Here is a 25,543-nt window from a genome sequence, read left to right on the forward strand (position 1 = left end):
ATTTAAAAAAAAGTGAAAAATTTTTTAATATTTATTTAATGCAAAAAATAAATCATACAATTCACTTTTATTTATTGTACATATATTCATTTGTGGTCTTTATTAATTATGTAATTATTCAATTAATTATATAATTATTCAAAGTAATGAGAATATCCTATAGAAAAATTTCACCAAACTTCTTCATCATCATATCGACGTAAACCAAAAAGTATCTGCAAATCAAATACGTCCTCGCGAGTAATTTCTTCCCATAAAAAGTATAAATACTCCTTGTGTTAATGATTGTCCGTTTTTAGGTCAATACATTTAAGTACTTTACTCTGGGATTGGACCGGTTTGTGAATTAATCAACCCCGAATAGGAAACGAATTTTATAAATTTTGTATCGGGGATCCTTCTTATTAATTTGATTATAATTTGGATAATTTACCTCGAAATCAATTTTTCTTAATTTATATTTAGGAATTTGTTTAATTATTTTAGTTTTAGTTTGTCTTTCCAAATTCTTAAGTTTTAGGAATAATGAGAAGGAATCTTTATTTAAAATTATCGTTTGATTTAACTAAAATCTTAATCTTTTAATTTGAACATCCTCCTCTTTTGGGCATGAATATGTTTGAAAATAATTATTTATTATTAAGATTTTAAATTCAAATTATTCAGTCGCAACACCATTGGCTGCGACTAAATGGTACGCTACGCTATTGTTAGCGACCGGTTTTGGATTTAGAATTATAATCTTGATTTTAATTAAGAAGAATTTAAGATTTCAGTTTTCCCAATTATTTTAGTTTAAAATTACCTTTATTTAATCGAGGAGGCTTTTAAATTCTCCTAAGAGAAATATTACAGAAATTGATTATAAATTTAAGAATTTAACCCTAAGGTTGATCACGCGCCACTGACTAATATCACTGCCTAGTTAGTACCGAAAAAAGACACGGCCGCTTTTTCCGCACGCATTCTTATAGATGGAAATGGTCAGAATCTCCGCTTCTCATCACTTCCTTCTTTCAAACCCATAATTAAGAGGGGAAAGGTTCTTTCTCAGAGGTGTCATCTGAATCTTCGTTGGCAACAATCGAAGCCTGGTACCAACAAGAATTCAATCAATAAATCAATAAATCAATATTTTATCATATTATGCGCATTCCTTCATTTAAAATTATAAGATGTAGATAGCCGTGACATCTCCCCCCTTAAGTCATACGTAGTACCTTATGTTACTACATATGAATAATACTAATTAATCTGATACAAAATTAGCTTATTTTTATACAGAGATTACTATTATTCTTATTATTATTGTATTTATATATTTGTTATTATTTTGTTTTTATTTTATTTTATTGTTTATGATTATTTATTCATTATTTGTTGTTATTTATTTATTTGAAAGTAATATGGTTTAAATACAAAATATGTTCCACCTTTCCTCCTTTTTTTTGTTTATTTATTTATTTGTTTTGTTGTATCCCGAATGGACTACAACGATTTTATTAGAGATAGTCGGGTTCGTTAAGACTAAGGAGTTGGGACTCCGAGCAGGATCAAAAGAATGTAAGGATCTTCTTGAATACACTAATACACTTTCTTTATTTTAATTGATTTATTTAATAAATGCACAAATTGTTGAGTTTAGTATTTCTTATTTTATTACTTTACACACGCTTAAACGTCGGCGGGCGGCTCGGCGCATGTCGCGTTACTCTGGCGGCCGACGACCGAGTATGTCACCTGAGACGCTGATAGTACGGCTCGCGTGAACTTCGTCGCGCTTTTGTAATATCTTGCGCGATGTTTATAATAATGATTCCGAATGACACGTTATTCTAGATTCTTTCGACTCCTTGTGTAACCGGTTATATAGGCTGATCGATGCCCGATCAGTATTCCGATCGGTTGCGTCGATCGGTTGCGTGATATTGATTGATCAATATTACGCTCGGTTTGATCATCAAATTTAGGAATTTGCTGATAGGCTTTTCGCAATGTTCTCGCGTGATGCATTTCTGCGGGCTTTCGAAAGACTGGTCGCAATTTTGGCGGTCACACATTTGTATTGTCTTTCGAAAGACTTTTCAAGATTCATGCGAACTATTTTTGTTACCATGTCATGCGGACTTTTATTATTAGTTGTAGATCTGGCTACAACAGAATGTTATCGGGCGGTGCGTCGATTGTGACGCAGCGGTTCGTTCGATTTTTTTGCAGTCCATGTCTCACGACCGAATGTGGTCGTTGCAAAATTTCGTTGTCGATTTCGTTCTGTTGTCCAACAGGTGAGTGAGCCATTTCGTTTATTAGCGATTGGTATATGTTGAAAGAATTAAATATGCTTCGTCTCGTAAGTTTGTATGTATGTGTTTGCGCGCTTGTACGTGTGTGTTAATGAGAGTCGGTGTCGTTCAGTTCGAGCAAGCTCTAATCCTTTTCGTCGTACGGAAATGCGTGTTCGGTTATTACGTGGACGTCTTCGTCACTATCGTATCATAGTACACGGCGCACGTTATCGTGTATTTCTTTTAACGCGTTTCTCACGGTATTCAACGCGGAGATAGTGTGCGGAAATTTTACATGGTTGTTTATTGGCCGCGATTTTGGCCAAGTCGCATTCGCTAAGCTGTCCTTCGCTGCGGACATTCGCCTTTACAAAATATGATTTTTCTGACTTACAATAGAAGACAGTTCGTATACGCTCGCATGGTCGCTGCTTGTGCTGGCGTGTCAGTTGGCTGCGTGTAGTAGTGCGTGTCGGTGAAGCGTCCTTGCTGCCTGGTATTGTTGTACACGGTTGGCTTTCGGTGCTCGTGGACTCTCTGGTCGTTGCTCCGCTGCCACTGGACTCTCGTTGTCGTAGGTCGGCACTCTACTAATATTGCACTGTACACTTGACACAATTTCATGGGCGGGTTATTTTTGGACGGGGCCTTTTCCGTCCGCCTGTTTTCTACAGGTCTTGTATTTTCGGCTTATTGGGAATTTGATTCTTTTGCCTGCTTGTAATCTATTACTGCAGGTCTTATCTTGTTTTTTTTTCAAGAAAAAAATTTTTTTCTTTTTCTGCCCGTAATGCAGTGCGTCGGGGCTTATTCGTTTGATTCTGCTGGCTTGATTAACGATTATCCTCTCAAGTTGTTGTTCTTAGAGATGGTTTTGACAATCCCACCGCTGTGTTGTACCCCGGATGGGCTACAACGTTAATTTTTAGAGATAGTCGGGTTCGTTAAGCCTAAGGAGTTGGGACTCCGAGCAGGATCAAACGAATGGGAGGAAATCTTCTTGAAATCACTAACACACTTTCTTTATGTTACTTGATTTATTTAACAATTGCACAATTTCTTGGATTTAATATTGCTTATTTTATTTCTTTCACACACGGTTAGACGTCGGCGGGCGCGTACTCTGGCGGCCGTCGACCGAGTATGTCACCTGAGACGTTGATAGTACGGCTCGCGTGAACTTCGCTGTGCTCGTGTAATATCTTGCGCGATAATTATAATGATGATTCCGAACGACACGGTATGTTTGATTGTTTCCCGACTCTATCTATTACGCCTTGTGTAACCGGTTATATAGTCTGATGCCTGGTCAGCATTCTGATCGATTGCGTCGATCGGTTGCGTGATATTGATTAATCAATATTACGCTCGGTTTGATCATCAAGTTTAGGAATTTGCTGATAGGCTTTTTCGCAATGTTCTCGCGATGCATTTCTGCGGTCTTTCGAAAGACTGGTCGCGATTTCGGCGGTCACACATTTGTGTCATCTTTCGAAAGACTTTTCGAGGTTCATGCGACCTTATTTTGTTGCCATGCGGACTACTTTTATTATTGGTTGTAGACCTGGCTACAACATCCCTCCCCTGTTATTAAAAGAAAGCGGAGGTACGAAGTTTTCGCTTTTTACATAATTTTTGTTTTTTCCCGATACATTTTTTGGTATAATCGTTTACTTAGAATCGAATACTTTCGCTTATTCTAACGGCGCGATCTACATTGCATGAGTTATTATTTCGTTTTGTTTTTTCTTTCTTAATACAATTACTATTGTTGCGATAACAATGATTATTATTAATGAGCTGGTAATTGATACTGGATATACAAAGTGTTTTTGTTGGAAAAAAGGTGTCTCGTTATTGTTTATTTCGTTTTTCATGTCATTTAATTTCTTTGTTAATTCTGTCAGGTCTGTTGCGTCTTGTATGACTTTTAATTTTAATTTCTCTGTCTTGTTTGCCTTGAAAGTTTCGCTTAGTAGTGTAATATTATATTTTGGTAGATATGTTTTTATTTCTTTTCCCTTATTGGTGCTTGCAGATTTTATTGTCGCGTCTGATGTGACTATTTTGCAATTGTCTGACAACGTTATTTTTCCTGTATTTGTAATGGTTGTACGCGTTTCTTTATTATTTTTGCATGAAATTATAATAGTTTGTTTCGCTGGTGTGGAATATAGCCAAGAATATGAATTGCTTAAGGCTATCCATATGCTATTTTTTATTGTTATATATTTAATTTTACAATTATTATAACAGTTGTCATTTTCTGTATATACATCTATTTCGCATAGTGGGTCGGTTTTTACATTTCTTACTGGAAAGATTTGTTCGCACAAGTAGTTTGTATTTATTTGCTTGCATTGTTTTAATTTTTCGTGAGTTAGTTTTGCGTACGTGTGTCTGTTAGTATCCAAAGCGATTAATGGATTGTTCGTCTCAATTAGTGCGGATATATTTTGTTTGTATGGTACCGGTAGTGGTATTACGTTTAATATTTCATATAGCGGAAGTGTAATTAATGGGAAATGTAGGATTGTGTATACGTTTGTTTTGTCGCAATGCGCGCTCATTGTCGTTACTTTTTCTATTGTCTGCCAATCCTCTTCCCTTATTTTAAATGGGAAATATGATCCTTGTGGTATTTGTGTGATTGCTTCTTTAAGATTTTTTATTATTTCTTCTAACGGTATTAATCGTGGGTGTAATATTCCACTTTTTATCGCCGTTAGGTATTCTAGCGTGTCTTCCGCGTTTTGTGTCACTGCTGCAAGTACTGCGTTGGTGATTATAAAATGTTCTTTTATGTTTTCGTTACTTATTTCTGTTATTAGCGTCATTTCTAATTTTTTAATTGCATTAGCTAAAATGTTTTCGTTATTCTGAATTATTTCTTCGTGGTTATTTATGTGCGCTATTGTCGCATTTATAATCTTGATTTGGTTCCTTATTATGTGCTCTGTCGTTTTTTGTTTGTTGTGTAGGATACTTAGTTGCTCATTGATTAATTTTCTATCTTCATTGTCCATTGTTCCAAATAATGTTTTGGCAATAGTTCCTATTCCATCTATTAGTCCTCGTTTCGTTTTTGTATCTTGTGCTTTATACAGAGCGTTTATTCTTTTTATTAAGTGTTTTAACCGCTGGTAATTGTTTTCGATTATGACATTATAGTTTTGACATGACCCCTTGTTTGTGAGGTGTAACATCGTGCATATATTTTGCGTTTTTTGAATGTATTTTTCTATTTCTTCTGTTCGCTTTTCGATTGGCGAAATATCTATTTTTATCACTATCTTCCAGAATGACTCGATTATGTTTAGTTTTCCTATTTCCTCGAAATATATTCCGGGGTGATGCTTGAAGTTTTCTACTTCAAATGGTAGTTTTTTCTCTTCTTCTCCATTGATTATCCATATCCTTATTCTGCAATGTTAAAAAAAAATTCTTATTTCTCCTGAAAATTTGTCGATGCTCGAATTCGGCGTTTTTTCTTTTTTATCCTGTTCCCAGGTGTAATATTGCTTTATTCTGAATTTGTTATCTTAGTTAAACGATTCTCCTGTGAGTCTGTTTAGCTTGCTTTTTTACGACGTATATTGTTTCTCTTGGTGTCGTATTTATTATATCGGTGCGATCCTTATAATATTTCATTTTCGCGATGAGCTCTCTGGCTGCATTTCGTTAGTTGTCGAAGTGCCTTCCTTGTGACACCATGGGTTCTCAAGGGAATTATGGTCGTGACGCGTCGCCGCCGATTTTTGACGATCGGGCCGCGGCGGAAGCGTCTGATGACGATTTCGATATTGAAGTCGACGATAGTGACGTCGCTGAATTTATGGATAGTCCTGCCGCTCGGGACCATTTTCAACGTGTGCGCGAGTGGTTATCCATTGTGAATCAATTTTATCATAATGGTGTGTTCCACGTATGTGCGGACTGTATATGGTTCGTCACCAATGAGGCTCCCGACAGGGTTTTTGAACTACCCTGGTCCGTGGAGCTTTATGAGCTTCTCGTCTCGATGCCTGATGCTGTGTTTTCCAATGTGGTGGTGGAGGACGAGGAGGTGGAGGGCGAGGAGGTGGAGGGCGAGGAGGTGGAGGACCCGGACGATCCCGTCGAGGTAGCCGCTCTAGACGAGCTTGATCTGGGGAATGATCCCGTGCAGGCGAGGGACCGCTGTCCTGGGGCCTGATGTGATGCATGCCTCGTACTATCGTAATATAGTTTGTAGTGTAGTTATTTAGTGTAGTGTAATACTGTAGTGTAGTGTTTTCGTACTTTTGGATTATTTTCCGGACCTGGGATTCTTCTTTGGTAAGTCCCAAAATTTTTATTTTTATTTTCTTGTTATTTTTCTTATATTATTCTGTACTGTGTGCTTTTTTCTTTTTATTTCCTTTTTAATTTTCCACGAATGGTTTAATTCGGTTCGCGTGCACGTTTATCGTTCGGCGGCCCATTTTTATTTTATAATTTATATCGCTTAATTTTTCTAGAATTGTGTAGGGTCCGATCCATAACGCGTCTAGCTTTTTTGATCTCCCTCGCCGAACTGTTTCGTCGTGTAGTAGGACTTTATCTCCTATTTCGAACGTGCGTATTTTTGTTTTTCTGTCGTATGTTTCCTTCGCTTTTTGTTTTTCTTCTTTTATATTTTCCTTCACTATTTGATTCGCGGCTCGTATTCTTCGGAGTTCTTGCGCATAGTCATCGTATGTATACGATGATTTCGGTGAGCTAGTTAGGGCCGTAGGTAGTGATGCCTGGTGCCCGTATACCAGTTCGAACGGCGTGAATCCCGTAGCGGTGTGCGGTGTCGTATTATATGCGAACATCGCATACGGTATCCATTCGTCCCAGTCTGTCTGATCATTATTAGTATAATGTCGTAAATATTCGGTTAATGTCCGATGTGATCTTTCGAGTGCTCCGTTTGTTTCTGGATGATAGGCCGTCGTTTGTAATTTGTGTATTTTTAGTAATTTGCACGTATTCTTAAATAATTCGCTTGTAAAATTTGTTCCTTGGTCGGTTAATATTTTGTCTGGGATTCCATATTCTAATATAATTTTTGTGACAAATTCTTTCGCTACTGTTGTTGCCTCTTGATTTTGTATTGGTATTCCTTTGCTAAATTTTGTTAAACTGTCCTGGAATGTCAATACATATTTGTTTTCCATCGTAGTTATAGGCAAAGGTCCTACAATATCTAACGCGCATTTCTCAAATGGTTTTGTTGGCGTATCTGTTATCATTAATGGTGCTTTAGCGCGTCGTTGCAATTTATTTTTCTGGCAATATTCACATTTTGAGATGTATTGCTCAACGTCTCTTTTTAATCCTGGCCAGTTGTGGTGTAATCGTATTCTATTTATTGTTCGTTCAACGCCCTGGTGTCCTCCTATAGGTGCGTTGTGATATTCATATAATATTTGTTTCTTTTCTTCTTCTTTATATTGTTTTTCTGACGCGACGTCGTCAGTTTGCTGCCCTTCTGTTATTGCTGCTACGTTACGGCTCAATGCGTCGGCGTTAGCGTTTGCTTTTCCAGCTTTATGTATTATTTCATAATCGAATTCTTCCAATTTTAATCTCCATCTGACTAAACGTGATCCGGGATCTGTTACGTTAAATAACCATATTAACGGTTTATGATCGGTAATTATTTTAAATTTTGTCCCGTATAAATAAGGTCTGAAATGTTTTACTGCCCATACTATTGCGAGTAATTCCTTTTCAGTTGTATTATAATTCTGTTCTGCTCGCGATAGTACACGGCTGGCGTACGCGACGGGTTGGTCTTGACCTACCTCGCCTTGCGATAAGACGGCTCCTACTGCATAATCCGATGCATCCGTTGTTTGGAGGAATTCTGTCGTAAAGTCTGGATATTTTAATATCGGTGCCGTCGTTAATTTATTTTTTAATGTATCAAATGCGTTTTGCTGTTTTTCGGTCCATTCGAATTTCTCTCCCTTTTTTGTGAGTTTTGTTAGAGGTTTTGCTATTCGTGAGAAATCTTCGATAAATTTTCGGTAATATCCGTCTAATCCGATAAATGATTGCACATCTTTTACTTTTTTGGGCATAGGAAAATTTTTTACGGCGTGCAGTTTTGATGGATCTGGCGAAATTCCATTTTCCGTAATTATGTGTCCTAAATAAATCACTTCTTTTCTTAAAAATTCGCACTTGTCCGGTTGGAGCTTTAGATTGTTCTCTCTTAGTCTTTGGAGAACTAATTTTAATCTTTTGTTATGCTCTATTAAGCTAGGACCGTATATTACAATATCGTCCAGATACACTAGACATTTAATTCCTTGCAACCCTGTTAAAATTGAATTCATTAATCGTTGGAAGGTTGCAGGTGCGTTTTTCAGACCAAATGGCATTCTGTTAAATTCATAATGACCGTGTGGTGTAGAGAATGCTGTTTTATTTTTATCTCGCTCCGTCATTGATATCTGGTGGTAACCTGATGCGAGATCCAGTGTCGTGAAGTATTTTGCGTTGCCCAGCTGATCAAGTATATCCGTTATATTGGGCAACGGAAATGAATCTCCGATTGTGAGATCGTTTAATTTTCTGAAGTCTATTACAATTCGTAATTTTGTTTTTCCTGACGCATCTGTCTTTTTGGGCACGACTAATAGTGGTGCGTTCCATTGGCTAACGCTCGGTCTGATAATTTCTTGTTTCAACATTTCTTGAATCTGTTTATTTACTTCGTCTTTGTGTTTTTCCGGTAAACGGTAAGGTCGTACGTTTACTGGTGACGAATCTGTTCGTACAGATATTTCATGCTTAATCTTTGTTGTGCATGATAATGTATCCCCTTTTAGGTGGAACACATCATTGTATTCGTGACATAATTTTAATATAGATTTTCGTTCTTCTTCATTTAAATGTTCTGTGCGCAAGGAATTGTTTATTTGCTCTTCTCGAGCTATTGATTTTGTCTCTTTATTTTTTGTCTGTATTGCGTTTACAGATTCTTGTATTATTTTTTCTTGTGTATTTATTTCTTCTATTATTACTTGTGGTACTTGCACAATTTTTTCTTCTTCTGTAATGTTTATTATACTTATTGGGCACGTATAATTTCGTGGTTCGACTAGGCAACATCCAATAAAAATTCCAGGTATCATTTCCTCTGGTTTTGTCAATCCCATTATATTTTGGTTAGTCGTGACTTGCACGATTGTTTCGCTGCGCGGCCCTAAGGTTACGCGCCTGTATGGGTACAGTCTGAATTTCGTATTTTGAAATTGTACTAAATTTATTCTTGGATTGAACGCAGTCATGTATTTCCAAATAAAATCTGCTCCTAGGATTGCATCGTATTCCATTGGCGCATTATCTCGCACTATGTATACGGGGTGTCGTATCTTTTCTCGCGACAGTTGCACCGTAATATGTGTTTTGCCCAATGTTATTAATTCATGTCCTGTTATGCCTGTTAGCTTAGTTTTTTCTTCATATATTAGGACGTGGTCTAGAACATGTTTCAGTTTTATTATTGTTGCTGATGCTCCCTTATCAAACAAGAAATTTATTTTTCTACCTTTGGCTTCTGCAATCGGTAATGTGATCGCATTTAATCCAGTGTTAACGAGCGGTGTCCCCTTAACGTGTGCCACGCGATACTCTGACGCGGGACGCGGGACGGTCGATTTATCTTCGCCGGTTTCGCTCTTTTTATTTTTAAAATTCTTCGCGGAATTTTCTCTTCGCGAATTCGAAAAAATTTTTCCGGAAATTTTGCTGTTTTCCGGTTTTCCATTTAATGTCCAACATTCGTGCCGTAAATGTCCTATCTTTTTGCAATAGCTACACTGTTTTTCAATTGTATGTATTCGTGGTTGTCTTTCTGGCTTAGGCAGGGTATATCTGTTTGAAAAACGGCTTGTCCTACAATCGTGTCCGTAATGACCGATTTTTCCGCATTTTTCACAACGCGGACTAGGTGTATGCGCTTTAAATACTGGCCGGTTCCGATAGGTTAGCGTTCGCATGCTAGGTCCTCGCGTTTTTTCTTCCGCAGTTGCTCCTGCGATTGCTTCCTGTATTGTTTGATATCGCTGCCATCGTACAATTAACTTAATTTCTTCATGTAAACCATTCTGGTAATTGTGGAGCGCCTGCTCTTTTATATTTTTATATTTTATTTTCTAAGATCGCGCGTTGCTGTTCGACCGTATGATTTTTTCCTTCTTCCATTCGTATAATTCCATGGCTATATTTTCGGTTCGTCTGCCGAATTCTTGTGCATTCTCGTTTGCTTTTTGTTTGAGCGAGTTGAATTCGAGTTGCAAATGTGTGGTGCTTCGTTTGTTCAAATATTCTTTTTCTAATTCTCGTTTCAATTGTTCAAAGTTTATTATATCTCGCGTACGGAAATCCATCATAGCCTTGCCTTTGAATTTAGTGCAAAGAATGGCTTCTAATAGAGAATGTTCATCCGCTGGATGTATATTTTTTATTGCGTACGTACTTTAGAAATTCGTACACGCGTCCTCGTGACGTGCCGTCGATCTCTGGGATCATGTTACGCGCGTCTTTCAGTGTGAGGAATGCCAGTATAATTTCCCGGCTGGTTTCGTATATCTCGATACGAACGTCCGTAAGTTAGATCTAACGGGTGCGGCAGAAAATCCTGAGATATTCTCGTTTGTTCGCCCATAGGCAATTGTGTTTGCCGGCTTAATCCGTTGACTTGCACACGGAGATCGCGTATTTCATCCATTAATTTTCGAATGAGATTGTTATCGGGCGGTGCGTCGATTGTGACGCGGCGATTCGTTCGACTTTCTTGCGGTCCGTGTCTCTCGACCGAATGTCGTAATTGTAAAATTTCGTTGTCGATTTCATTCTGTTGTTCGACAGGTGAGTGAGCCATTTCGTTTATTAATGATTGGTATATATTAAAAGAATTGAATATGCTTCCGTCTCGTAGGTTTGTATGTATGTTTTTTCGCGCTTGTACGTGTGTGTTATTGTGAGAGTCGGTGTCGTTCGGTTCGAGCAAGCTGTAATCTTTTTCGTCGTATGGAAATTCGCGTTCTGTTATTACGTGGACGTCTTCGTCACTATCGTATTGTAGTACGCGGCGCACGTTATCGCGTATTTCTTTTAATGCGTTTCTCGCGGTATTTAACGCGGAGATAGTATGCGGAAAGTTTACAGAATTATTTATTGACCGCGCTTTTGGCCAAGTCGCATTTGCTACGCTGTCCTTCGCTGCGGACATTCGCCTTTTTAAAATATAATTTCTTGGACTTACATTAGTAGATAAATCGCATACGCTCGCATGTTCGCTGCTTGTGCTGGTGCGTCAATTGGCTGCGTGTAGTAGTGCGTGTCGGTGAAGCGTCCTTGCTGCCTGGTATCGTTGTACACGGTCAGCGCTGGCTGGCTCTCGGTGCTCGTGGACTCTCTGGTCGTTGCTCCGCTGCCACTGGACACTCGTTGTCGTAGGTCGGCACTCTACTAATATTGCACTGTACACTTGACACAATTTCGTGGGCGGCTTATTTTTTGACGAGGCCTTTTCCGTCCGCCTGTTTTCTACAGGTCTTGTATTTTCTGCTTATTGAGAATTTGATTCTTCTGCCTATCTATTACTGCAGGTCTTGTATTGAGAATTTGATTCTTCTGCCTGTCTATTACTGCAGGTCTTGTATTTTCTGCTTATTGAGAATTTGATTCTTCTGCCTGTCTATTACTTCAGGTCTTGTCTTGTTTGGGCGGCTTATTTTTTGACGGGGCCTTTTCCGTCCGCCTGTTTTCTACAAGTCTTGTTTCTTCAAGAAGAAAAAAAAAATTTTTTTTTTTTTTTTTCTTCTGCCCGTAATGCAATGCGTCGGGGCTTACTCGTTTGATTCTGCTGGCTTGATTAACGATGATCCTCTCAAGTTGTTCTTGGGGATGGTTTTGACAATCCCATCGCTGCCACCAAAATGTTGTACCCCGGATGGTCTACAACGTTAATTTTTAGAGATAGTCGGGTTCGTTAAGCCTAAGGAGTTGGGACTCCGAGCAGGATCAAACGAATGGGAGGAAATCTTCTTGAAATCACTAACACACTTTCTTTATGTTACTTGATTTATTTAACAATTGCACAATTTCTTGGATTTAATATTGCTATTTTATTTCTTTCACACACGGTTAGACGTCGGCGGGCGCGTATCGCGTTACTCTGGCGGCCGTCGACCGAGTATGTCACCTGAGACGTTGATAGTACGGCTCGCGTGAACTTCGCTGTGCTCGTGTAATATCTTGCGCGATAATTATAATGACGATTCCGAACGACACGGTATGTTTGATTGTTTCCCGACTCTATCTATTACGCCTTGTGTAACCGGTTATATAGTCTGATCGATGCCTGGTCAGCATTCTGATCGATTGCGTCGATCGGTTGCGTGATATTGATTAATCAATATTACGCTCGGTTTGATCATCAAGTTTAGGAATTTGCTGATAGGCTTTTTCGCAATGTTCTCGCGATGCATTTCTGCGGTCTTTCGAAAGACTGGTCGCGATTTCGGCGGTCACACATTTGTGTCATCTTTCGAAAGACTTTTCGAGGTTCATGCGACCTTATTTTGTTGCCATGCGGACTACTTTTATTATTGGTTGTAGACCTGGCTACAACAGCTGCCACCAAAATGTTGTGCCCGAATGGGTTACAATGATTTTATTAGGGATAATCGGATTCGTTCAGCCTAAGGAGTTGGGACTCCGAGCAGGATCAAAAGAATGTAAGGATCTTCTTGAATACACTAATACACTTTCTTTATTTTAATTGATTTATTTAATAAATGCACAAATTCTTGAGATTAGTATTTCTTATTTTATTATTTTACACACGGTTAAACGTCGGCGGGCGGCTCGGCGCGTATCGCGTTACTCTGGCGGCCGACGACCGAGTATGTCACCTGAGATGCTGATATTACGGCTCGCGTGAACTTCGCCGCGCTTTTGTAATATCTTGCGCGATGTTTATAATAATGATTCCGAACGACATATTATTCTTGACTCTTTCGACTCCGCCTTGTGTAACCGGTTATATAGGCTGATCGATGCCCGATCAGCATTCCGATCGGTTGCATTGATCGGTTGCATGATATTGATTGATCAATATTACGCTCGATTTGATCATCAAATTTAGAAATTTGCTTTTCGCAATGTTCTCGCGTGATGCATTTCTGTGATCTTTTGAAAGATTGGTCGCAATTTCGGCGGTCACACATTTGTGTCGTCTTTCGAAAGACTTTTCGAGATTCATGCGGACTATTTTTGTTGCCATGCGGACTACTTTTATTATTAGTTGTAGATCTGGCTACAACAATTTGTTTGTTTGTTTTTATATTATTTATTTGTTTTATTTTATTGGGTAATTACTGTATTTATTGAGTATTTATTTATTTCATATGTTACATGTTAAATAAGTATATTTCCTCTGTGATTGGTTTTTTTTCTAATATATAGCTTCGAATATATTTTACACAGTCTAATAGTTTTTTTAATTCTAAAAGTATCTTATGACATTTTACACATTTTATTTTTTTATCTATATTATTTTCGTTTATAATTGTGTGACTATCCCAATATGGAAGAGGTAGTGTTTTAAAATTTTCTGCGTCTTTTTTGTTGGGTCAAAGCAGACTCTGCATATTTTCCTTCTAGGAGGTATAATTTCGGAAAATATGTAATCATAGTATTTGGTTCGTAGTTTGTTAAATTTGTCCGGCCCTGTGATACATTTTAGGTCCGGATTTCCTAGCATTTTTGTGTAGTTTACTTTTTGGTTTTGTTGTTTCTGTATCTTAAAAGAAAATTAATTTATTATTATATTTATTATATTTATTTATTAATTAATTTTCTCAGTTACTTACAGCACAATCAAATTCTGGATTTTTTATTTGTTTTTTAAAGTTTTCTATTTCTTTTTCGTCCTTTTGCATTTTATCCATTGGTTTAAAATTTTGATGTGTAGAATGAGTCCGTCTCATACGAGGAACAGAATGAGTCTGAATGATTTTTTTCGGCAAGGCTCTTGGCCCTTAGCTTATGCTCTATGCCACTCTTATCTTATAACGCTTTTTGTTTAGGTGAGAAAGGTATTGGATTTCATTTCCTTTGTTTAATGTGGACTTATCTATTGCTTCCTGTTTCATTTTTCATGTATGTAATGTATTGGTATATATGCCTTAGTAATGTATGAATTTGTTTTATGTATATTCTCTTTATTATTAGTATTATACTTTTTATTTAGGAATTTATTACATATTATTATATATATATATTTGATTTTATATTTTTATCATTTATTATTAATTACAAAGGTATATAGTTATTATTAATTTATTTATATTATTTCTATACTATATTATATTATTATTTCTATTTATATGTATGTAATATATAATTAATTTTCAATATTTTCATAATTTCATACATCTATTTCGTCTTTCCAGTAAAATTCTTCCTCATTATTAATAAATTCTTCTATTTTATACATTCTTTAGCTGATCTTAAATTTAATATAATTTTTCCGCAACAATAGCATATACGTTTAATTCCCTGCATTTGTTCTTCAACCTTACAAAGCGTGTGCCAATTTCTTACTTCCTCGATAAAATTGTGAATGTTGAGAGCAATGTCCCAGAAACATTCGTCACAGACTCGTCTATAAGATATGTCTTTTTCCCTGTAGATTGTCTCTTCTTCGTTTATTGCCGTAATGCACATTGTTGTTTCTTTTAGTAAAGCTTCATAGACGTCTGGATGATTTTGGGATAATACGCCGTTTAATTGTGGTTTTTCTTCTTGTTGTGTCGGCGGTCTCATTTTCTCTTTTGTATATAAAAAGAATTAGTAAAATTTAATTTTGATGAGTTAAAATGTGATTTAAAATTTACATGATTTGTTTTGTAAGGTTGTTTATTATTAATTTACTATTACAATTTTGTTCTTTTTTCTTACACGGCTGAACTTCAACTGTTAATTAACTCTACCGTAAGAATTTGCACCTGTTATCTTTATTTGTCGCTTGATACATGTTTTGTTCGATCGATATAGGGCTCGTCTTTCATCTTTTCGTTATCTCTTTATAATCGCGGATATAGAGTTTGAATTTCGTTGCGAATAAAAGTTTGACTTGAATTTCCAATTTTATTTTCTATTTCAACTTGTGTTTGTTGTTGTGTCGATATTTGTGTTATTTCTTGTTGTTCATTTGATTGTTGATTTCCTTTCTCTAGTCTTTTTTCTTCTAATTTTCTTTCTTCTTGAGGTTTTCGTTTGGCTAGATGTAATAACAGATTTGTGACTGAAATTTGTCCCAAAGCGCTCCGATGAGATATATTGACCAATCATAAATTGTGTGAAGTGCATAGCCATGAATTAATGTGTCTATTATTAATTTCATTGTTCTTATGCAGAAATATAATCCAATTAGTTCTGCACTTGCGTTTCCGATAGATAGGAATGTTCCCCAAATTTTCTTCCATGCAGATTCGGTAATTTTATATAGAGAGTTTTCATCGAGAAGATGAGATAGTGCTATTCCTTGAGATAAGGTCGGTTCTCCTATTACACCACGGGCCATTGTATTTAAAATTCCGTTCTTCTCTGCTGGAAACATAATATCTCGTAAATTTTCGAGTTCGCTGTTTGTATATATGCCGCTTGCTGCCAATGATCCAGGATCATTGTATGGCCAAGTCGGTTTCGTCATTGGTGTTAGTTTTAATGAGATTTGCTATAGATTTGCTTCCAGAATTGGTGTAATTTTATACCATCCGTCGTTTAAATAATACATTGTTGGAATTATTCTGCTGCAAGTGCGTTCCGGTTTTGAAAAGAATATGAGTTCGTGGTGCTAAAAAGTATGTTTCATTTCCTTTTAATATTGATAATTGTTGATAACATTCCTTCGTATGATAAATTTTAACTTCGACTGGAATACATTTGATTATATGGATGACTTCTCCTGATATTGCTGCCATATATCCAGGTCCTTTCATAATTTGATATGCGAAATTGTCTAGAGAATGTATGGCTATGCTAAGTGCATTTTTCATAGTTTTATTTTCATAGTTTGTTGCTCCAAATTGCACCGTTGTTTAAGTACATCTGTGTATAAATGATTTATTTGTGTTCGTATATGTCTTTCTACGTAAACAAATTTTGAATTTACATAAGCAAAAATATCTAAATTTTCAACTGATAATTTTCGTTTTTGAATAAAAGTTTCTTCATTTTTAATTTCAAGAATTAATAATTTTGGATGTTCTGTATTTATTAAAGTATATCCGCAAAGAAACTCTTCTCCAGTTTGAGTAAGCGTAAAAGTTATATCTTGAGTTGACAAGGAATAAATTATTTGTAATTTTTCATTTATGTTACTAATCATTTTGTTCGCTTTTCCTTCATATAATACGTCATAATAATTAAATTTACAAAAATTCGTTGGTATGGTTTCCCAAAAAGTATAGCTACCTTCGATATCTATGCAATTTCCATCTGAATATTGACAAATTGTTCCTGTTTTTAAATGAATTTGATTTGTTTCAATATTTATTATTGCTTGATATGAAAATAAACTTATAGTCATTATTCCTTGTACAACTACATCTTGCCAAGTTCCATATGAATCTGAATATTGTGTTCCAAAGCATTTTCCATCAGTTGTTACAGATCCAGCAAAAATAATTGGTCGCGAAGTTGTATAATTTACTTTTAATCCGTTAATTATGCTATTTATGTTTACAGTTAGTGTTCCGGTTTTGTGCATATTTTTACATTGGTCGAATGTTGTGTCGATTATATATTCCGCTTGCGCATTTTGTACAGTTGATATATGTGAATATATGCCGCAATAATAAATTGTTCGCAAGATTGAGATTTTACATTATATAATATTGATAGATTCGAATTTCGACAATTGTAATAATTGAATTTTAGTTTCTTGTATTTGTGGTTCGATTAGCGGTATATTACATTCTTCTGTTTCCAATAATGACAATGTTGTGACATTCAGGTTGGATCCGTCAAAGCCGATAATTCTATAGTTTTCTTCTACCAAGATGTTCTAGATGAGAATTAAGAGGAAGATTTTCGCTTTCATCTGTTTTGAAAGAAATATTATTATTATAAATGAAATTGAAGTTGTTGCGCGGTACAAGTTCAATTTCTTAGATAATTGTCATTTTTTGGTTTTTCGAATTTTATTAGGATGAACAATCTTTGGTTTTCCTTTAAAAAGAATTTTGATATTTCCATTTGATAAAATATCTGTTATTATATGTGGTCCAGAATATTGATCACCTAGTTTTCCTTTTTTTGATTCACATAAAAGGAAAACTTGATCGTTAACTTGAAACTCTTGTGGATTAATTTTTTGATCATAATAATGTTTAGATTTAATTTTTGAAGCTATTAAACATTCTCGAGCCAATTCTTGTAAGTTATGAATATTTGTCATTAATTTACATAAATAATCGTCATATGTTTTTCCTTTTTCTGTATCATTAATTATTTCACTGGACGGTTGTCTGGCTATTTTGCCAAACATCAACTCATATGGAGTATATCCAGTTGATTCATGTGTACTCGTATTATAAGAAAAAGTTGCATATTCTAATAATTCATCCCATTCAGTAAATTTATTAACATATGTTTCAAATATTCAATTAATACTAAATGAGATCTTTCCAAAATTCCATTGGCTTGTGGATAAAAGGATGTTGTTTTAAATTGTTTAATTCGAAATTGTTTTGTAAATCTTTTCATTAAGTTACTCATAAAATTCGTTCCTTGATCTGTTAATATGGCCTTAGAGGCTTCAAAAATACAAATAAAATATTTTAATAATGCGTCAGTGACTTTTACGGGAGTTATTGATTTTAAAGGTATTGCTAAGAAAAATTTGGTTAAGTTCTTGGATTGTTAGGATGTAGGAATTTCCTTTCGATCTTTCTGGTAAAAGTCCGACTATGTCCATTGATATTTTTTCAAATAAAGAAAAGGATGTGTCAGTTATTAACATAAGTTGTTTGGTTTTGACTCGAACTAACTTTTTTATTTGACATTGTAAACATTGATTTATATAATTTCGAATTTCAGTTTTTAAATTATCCCAATAAAAATTTTGCCTAATTCGATTATATGTTTTAGTTACTCCTTTATGTCCTCCAATTTTTGATGAATGAGCTTCTTCTATTATATTTTTTCGATTTTCAACTTCCGGAATTCTGACTAAACTGTAACAAATTATTAATTTAACTGAGATTCCGATAATAGATTCTCGAATTTAATTTAAGATTTCTTCCCATTTTATATTATCAATTTCTTTTGTTTTTGCAATATTTAAAATTTTAATTGAATTTTAATTGCTTCTCATAATTTACTAGTTAAACAATGTAATGTTTCCTTAGTTATTTTTTCGTTAATATTATTTTTACAAATAAAAATTAGATGAATTTTATTTCCTTTCTTTACTATTTCAATATTTCCTAATTTTCCTTTTTTAATTTAGAAATCAAATTTCTACTTTGTAATGTTTTTGATCCGTCATCACAAGGATTACCGTTTACAGTTAAAAAGTATAAGTAATTCCCTTTTTACATAAAAATTTTGTCATGACTGTTTATTATACTTTGCTTTTGTCCATGTGTCTTTCGGTTGTGTCATTTATTTCGTCAAAAATCATTTCATTGTAAGTTTCGTCTATGTCTTGTTCACCGTCATTGTCTTCGTCTTCGTCAAATTTTTTCGTCAAAAGCGGATTGCGGCAAGCGATACTTTACCCGACGAATTATTATCAAGCGATAGCGATTACCAACGCTACCGTGCTAATCGCGCATTTATTGCGTAACCGCATCACGTGAAGCAACTGCTAACCGGGTTGCGCGGCCCTTACGCGGAAAGTCGCCGCGCGACCCAGAAATATACCACGAACGCTGACGAACATTTTGATGACACGACAAGGACCGGCCGCCTGGAACAGGATAAAAACGGGAGACCGATACTAGGAGAGGACTCGTCGAGATCCGCCGTGCCGTCACGTCTGTCGCGGTTTGAATTAACAAGGACCTGTATCAATTTTTTAATAAAGTTTATTTAGTATCGAACAAAGTGGTGAGCGCCCCTTTCCGCCGACTCCTTGATCTATCCCCGAAACGACCCGCACAATATTTCTGGTGGCAGCGGTGGGATCGTTTCGCAGCAACACCCAGTCATCTGGAAAGAACAAACGATCGGAATTCAAAGAAAAGGCCGGAAAAGAAGTCGACATCCCTGCGGCGAGAAAGAGCCGGTAGAGCCACAACGCCGAGCATATCAGTGACACCGGAGAAGCAACGACCTACCGCAACAGCCAGCGCCACGCCACATGCGAATTGCGAGCGTAATGTAAGTCATAGAAAATTAAGGCAAGCACATTAGATAGCAAGAGAAGCGTGTAGGTAGAACGAAGGAGTTAACAAAACTCCCGCCCAAAGAAACACGTCGTGGCTATATAGTGCGTCAGCCAGCCGAGCGCTCAGCCCGAGCCCTCCGAGCCTCGAGCAGACGGAAAATTTACGCGATCCGCGCGATAACGTACGCCGCGATTTAAGTAATTATTATTCCGACGATAGTCTGACGAGTCAACCGGAATTACATCCGAACATTGTAATTGAAGGCGTGTTTTTGCTTAGCGACATAGATAATAGCTTACTACCGAGTAGTGAGAGACGCGACGACGCTCTATTACCAACAAACGCGAGATCTGACCATAGCGACGACACGAACGCAAGTAATCCTAGCCGCGGAGAATTTTCATTGACATCTTACGATAGTAGCGTGTTCGATCCAACCGAATTTTATACCGCCTGTAGTCCCGGATGGGCTACAACGATAATATTAGGGATAGTCGGGTTCATTAAGCCTAAGGAGTTGGGACTCCGCGCAGGATCAAAAGAATGGAAGGAAATCTTCTTGAATTCACTAACACACTTTCTTTATTTTAATTGGTTTATTTAATAAATGCACAAATTTTTGAGATTAGTATTTCTTATTTTATTTCTTTACACACGGTTAAACGGCAGACGGCTCGGCGCGTATCGCGTTACTCTGGCGGCCGACGACCGAATATGTCACCTGAGACGCTGATAGTACGGCTCGCGTGAACTTCGCCGCGCTCTTGTAATATCTTACGCGATGTTTATAATAATGATTCCGAACGACACGTTATGCTTGATTCTTGACTCTTGACTCTCCCGATTCCGCCTTGTGTAACCGGTTATCTATATCTGTCTGATCGATGCCCGATCAGCATTCTGATCGATTGCGTCGATCGGTTGCGTGATATTGATTAATCAATATTACGCTCGGTTTGATCATCAAATTTAGGAATTTGCTGATAGGCTTTTTCGCAATGTTCTCGCGTGATGAATTTCTGCGGTCTTTCGAAAGACTGGTCGCAATTTCGACGGTCACACATTTGTGTCGTCTTTCGAAAGACTTTTCGAGATTCATTTTGTTGTCATGCGGATTACTTTTATTATTGGTTATTATTTTATTATTGATTGTAGATCTGGCTACAACATCCCCCCCCCCTGTTAGTAAAAGAAAACGGAGGTACGAAGTTTTCGCTTTTTACACAATTTTTTGTTTTTTCCGATACATTTTTTGGTATAATCGTTTGCTTAGAATCGAATACTTTCGCTTATTCTAATGGCGCGATCTACATTGCGTGAGTTATTATTTCATTTTGTTTTTTCTTTCTTATAACAATTATTATTGTTGCGATAACAATGATTATTAGTAACGAACTGCTAATTGATACAGGATATACAATGTGTTTTTGTGAAAAGAGGAATATCTCGTTAATGTTTATTTCATTCTTCATGTTATTTAATTTTTTTTGTTAATTCTGTCAGGTCTGTTGCGTCTTGTATAACTTTTAATTTAATTTTTTCTGTCTTATTTATCTTGAAAGTTTCGCTTAGTAGTGTAATGTTATATTTTGGTAAATACGTTTTTATTTCTTCTCCCTTATTGGTGCTTGTTGATTTTATTGTCGCGTCTGATGTGACTATTTTGCAATTGCTTGATAACGTTATTTTTCCTGTATTTGTAATAGTTCTACGCATTTGTTTGTTATTTTTATATGAAATTGTAATAGTTTGTTTCGCTGGTGTGGAATATAACCAAGAGTATGAATTGCTTAAGGCTATCCATATACTATTTTTTATTGTTATGTATTTAATATTACAATTGTTATAACAGTTGTCATTTTCTATATATATATATCTATTTCGCAAAGCGGGTCGGTTTTTACATTTCTAATTGGAAAGATTTGTTCGCACAAGTAATTTGTATTTATTTGCTTGCATTGTTTTAACTTTTCGTGAGTCAGTTTTGCGTGTGACTGTTAGTATCCAAAGCTATTAATGAATTGTTCGTTTTAATTAATGCGGATATGTTTTGCTTGTATGGTACCGGTAGTGGTATTACGTTTAATATTTCGTATAGCGGAAGTGCAATTAGCGGGAAATGTAGGATTGTGAGTAGGAATATAAGGCGGGTTCTAACTCAGAAGCGTTGAGGGGGGTGCGGGTGTGCGGGGGGAACTGTGTGCAACCGAGGAGCTCCGGGGAGGGGGGAGGGGGGGACGGCGCGTGTTGAGCGACCCAGTGCCACTGAATGTAAACAGCGTGCGATTGAATCGGCGATTGATGTGTTGTACCCCGGATGGGCTACAACGATAATATTAGAGATAGTCGGGTTGGCAACAAAATTAGGTCGCATGAATCTCGAAAAGTCTTTCGAAAGATGACACAAATGTGTGACCGCCGAAATTGCGACCAGTCTTTCGAAAGACCGCAGAAATGCATCGCGAGAACATTGCGAAAAAGCTGATCAGCAAATGCCTAAATTTGATGATCAAATCGAGTGTAATATTGATTAATCAATATCACGCAACCGATCGACGCAATCGATCAGAATGCTGATCGGGCATCGATCAGACTATATAACCGGTTACACAAGGCGGAATCAGCAGAGTCAGGAGTCAATCAAGCATAACGTGTCGTTCGGAATCGTTATTATAATTATCGCGCAAGATATTACACGAGCACAGCGAAGTTCACGCGAGCCGTACTATTAGCGTCTCAGGTGACATATTCGGTCGACGGCCGCCAGAGTAACGCGATACGCGCCCGCTGACGTCTAACCGTGTGTGAAAGAAATAAAATAAGTAATACTAAATCCAAGAAACTGTGCAACTGTTAAATAAACCAAGTAACATAAAGAAAGTGTGTTAGTGATTTCAAGAAGATTTCCTTCCATTCTTTTGATCCTGCTCGGAGTCCCAACACCTTAGGCTTAACGAACCCGACTATCTCTAAAATTAACGTTGTAGCCCATCCGGGGTACAACATTTTGGTGGCAGCGGTGGGATAGTCAAAACCATCCCCAAGAACAACAACTTGAGAGGATCATCGTTAATCAAGCCAGCAGAATCAAACGAGTAAGTCCCGACGCATTGCATTACGGGCAGAAGAAGAAAAAATTTTTTTCTTCTTGAAGAAACAAGATAAGACCTGCAGTAATAAACATTACAAGCAGGCAGAAGAATCAAATTCTCAATAAGCAGAAAATACAAGACCTGTAGAAAACAGGCGGACGGAAAAGGCCCCGTCAAAAAATAAGCCGCCCACGAAATTGTGTCAAGTGTACAGTGCAATATTAGTAGAGTGCCGACCTACGACAACGAGAGTCCAGTGGCAGCGGAGCAACGACCAGAGAGTCCACGAGCACCGAGAGCCAGCCAGCGCTGACCGTGTACAACGATACCAGGCAGCAAGGACGCTTCACCGATACGCACTACTACACGCAGCCAATTGACGCACCAGCACAAGCAGCGAACCTGCGAGCGTATGCGATTTATCTACTAATGTAAGTCCGAAAAATTATATTTTAAAAAGGCGAATGTCCGCAGCGAAGGACAGCGTAGCAAATGCGACTTGGCCAAAATCACGGTCAATAAATAATCCTGTAAAATTTCCGCATACTATCTCCGCGTTAAATACCGCGAGAAACGCATTAAAAGAAATACGCGATAACGTGCGCCGCGTACTACAATACGATAGTGACGAAGACGTCCACGTAATAACCGAACGCGAATTTCCATACGACGAAAAAGATTACAGCTTGCTCGAACCGAACGACACCGACTCTCACATTAACACACACGTACAAGCGCGAAAAAACATACATACAAACCTACGAGACGGAAGCATATTCAATTCTTTTAATATATACCAATCTTTAATAAACGAAATGGCTCACTCACCTGTCGAACAACAGAATGAAATCGATCACGAAATTTTACAATTACGACATTCGGTCGAGAGACATGGACCGCAAGAAAGTCGAACGAACCGCCGCGTCACAATCGACGCATCGCCCGATAACAATCTCATTCGAGAATTAATGGATGAAATACGCGATCTCCGTGTGCAAGTCAACGGATTAAGCCGGCAAACACAATTGCCTATGGGCGAACAAACGAGAATATCTCAGGATTTTCTGCCGCACCCGTTAGATCTAACTTATGGACGTTCGTATCGAGATATACGAAACCAGCCGGGAAATGCACTGGCATTCCTCACACTGAAAGACGCGCGTAACATGATCCCAGAGATCGACGACACGTCACGAGGACGCGTGTACGAATTTCTAAACGTAAGTACGTACGCGATAAAAAATATACATCCCGCGGATGAACATTCTCTATTAGAAGCCATTCTTTGCACTAAATTCAAAGGCAAGGCCATGATGGATTTCCGTACACGAGATATAATATACTTCGAACAATTAAAACGAGAATTAGAAAAGGAATATTTGAGCAAACGAAGCACCGCACATTTGCAAGTCGAATTCAACTCGCTCAAACAAAATCCAAACGAGAATGCACAAGAATTCGGCAGACGAACCGATAATATAGCCATGGAATTATACGAATCCATGGAAGAAGGAAAAAATCATACGGTCGAACAGCAACGCGCGATTTTAGAAAATATAAAAGAGCAGGAGCTCTACAATTACCAGAACGGTTTACACGACGAAATTAAATTAATTGTACGATCGCAGCGATATCAAACAATACAGGAAGCAATCGCAGGAGCAACCACGGAAGAAAAAACGCGAGGACCTAGCATGCGAACGCTAACCTATCGAAACCGGCCAAGATTTAAAGCGCATACACCTAGTTCGCGTTGTGAAAAATGCGGAAAAATCGGTCATTACGGACGCGATTGTAGGACTAGCCGTTTTTCAAACAGATATACCCTGCCTAAGCCAGAAAGACAACCACGAATAAATACAATTGAAAAGCAGTGTAGCTATTGCCAAAAGATAGGACATTTACGACACGAATATTGGACATTAAATGGAAAACCGGAAAACAGCAAAAATTCCAGTAAAATTTTTTCGAATTCGCGAAGAGAAAATTCCGTGAAGAACTTTAAAAATAAAAAGAGCGAAACCGGCAAAGATAAATCGACCGTCCCGCGCCCCGCGTCAGAGTATCGCGTGGCACACGTCAAGGGGACACCGCTCGTTAACACTGGATTAAATGCGATCACATTACCGATTGCAGAAGTCAAAGGTAGAAAAATAAATTTCTTTCTTGATACGGGAGCATCAGCAACAATAATAAAACTGAAACATGTTCTAGATCACGTCCTAATCTATGAAGAAAAAACTAAGCTAACAGGCATAACAGGACATGAAATAATAACATTGGGCAAAACACATATTACGGTGCAACTGTCGCGACAAAAGATACGACACCCCGTATACATAGTGCGAGATAATGCGCCAATGGAATACGATGCAATCCTAGGAGCAGATTTTATTTGGAAATACATGACTGCGTTCAATCCAAAAACAAATTCAGTACAATTTCAAAATACGAAATTCAGACTGTACCCATACAGGCGCGTAACCTTAGGGCCGCGCAGCGAAACAATCGTGCAAGTCACGACTAACCAAAATATAATTGGATTGACGAAATCAGAGGAAATGATATCTGGAATTTTTATTGGATGTTGCCTAGTTGAACCACGAAATTATACATGCCCAATAAGTATAATAAATATTACAGAAGAAGAAAAAATTGTGCAAGTACTACAAGTGATAATAGAAGAAATAAATATACAAGAAAAAATAACACAAGAATCTGTGAACGCAATACAGAC

At 37.1% G+C, this 25,543-nt stretch overlaps 1 protein-coding gene and 1 pseudogene across 1 annotated transcript; both read right to left on the minus strand.

Moving 5' to 3' along the window:
• Positions 1 to 3,179: 3,179 nt before the first annotated feature.
• LOC148936890 (uncharacterized) lies at positions 3,180 to 5,709 on the minus strand. The gene has a single exon (XM_089075467.1). The coding sequence runs from the start codon at positions 5,489 to 5,491 to the stop codon at positions 3,998 to 4,000; it is 1,494 nt and encodes a 497-aa protein (XP_088931593.1). The 5' UTR covers positions 5,492 to 5,709; the 3' UTR covers positions 3,180 to 3,997.
• A 9,349-nt stretch (positions 5,710 to 15,058) lies between these two features.
• On the minus strand, positions 15,059 to 17,327 carry LOC148936891 (uncharacterized; annotated as a pseudogene).
• Positions 17,328 to 25,543: the final 8,216 nt, after the last annotated feature.

The sequence above is a fragment of the Pogonomyrmex barbatus genome, unplaced genomic scaffold (assembly GCF_055798465.1).
Source record: "Pogonomyrmex barbatus isolate J1 unplaced genomic scaffold, ASM5579846v1 scaffold19, whole genome shotgun sequence".
NCBI lineage: Eukaryota > Metazoa > Arthropoda > Insecta > Hymenoptera > Formicidae > Pogonomyrmex > Pogonomyrmex barbatus.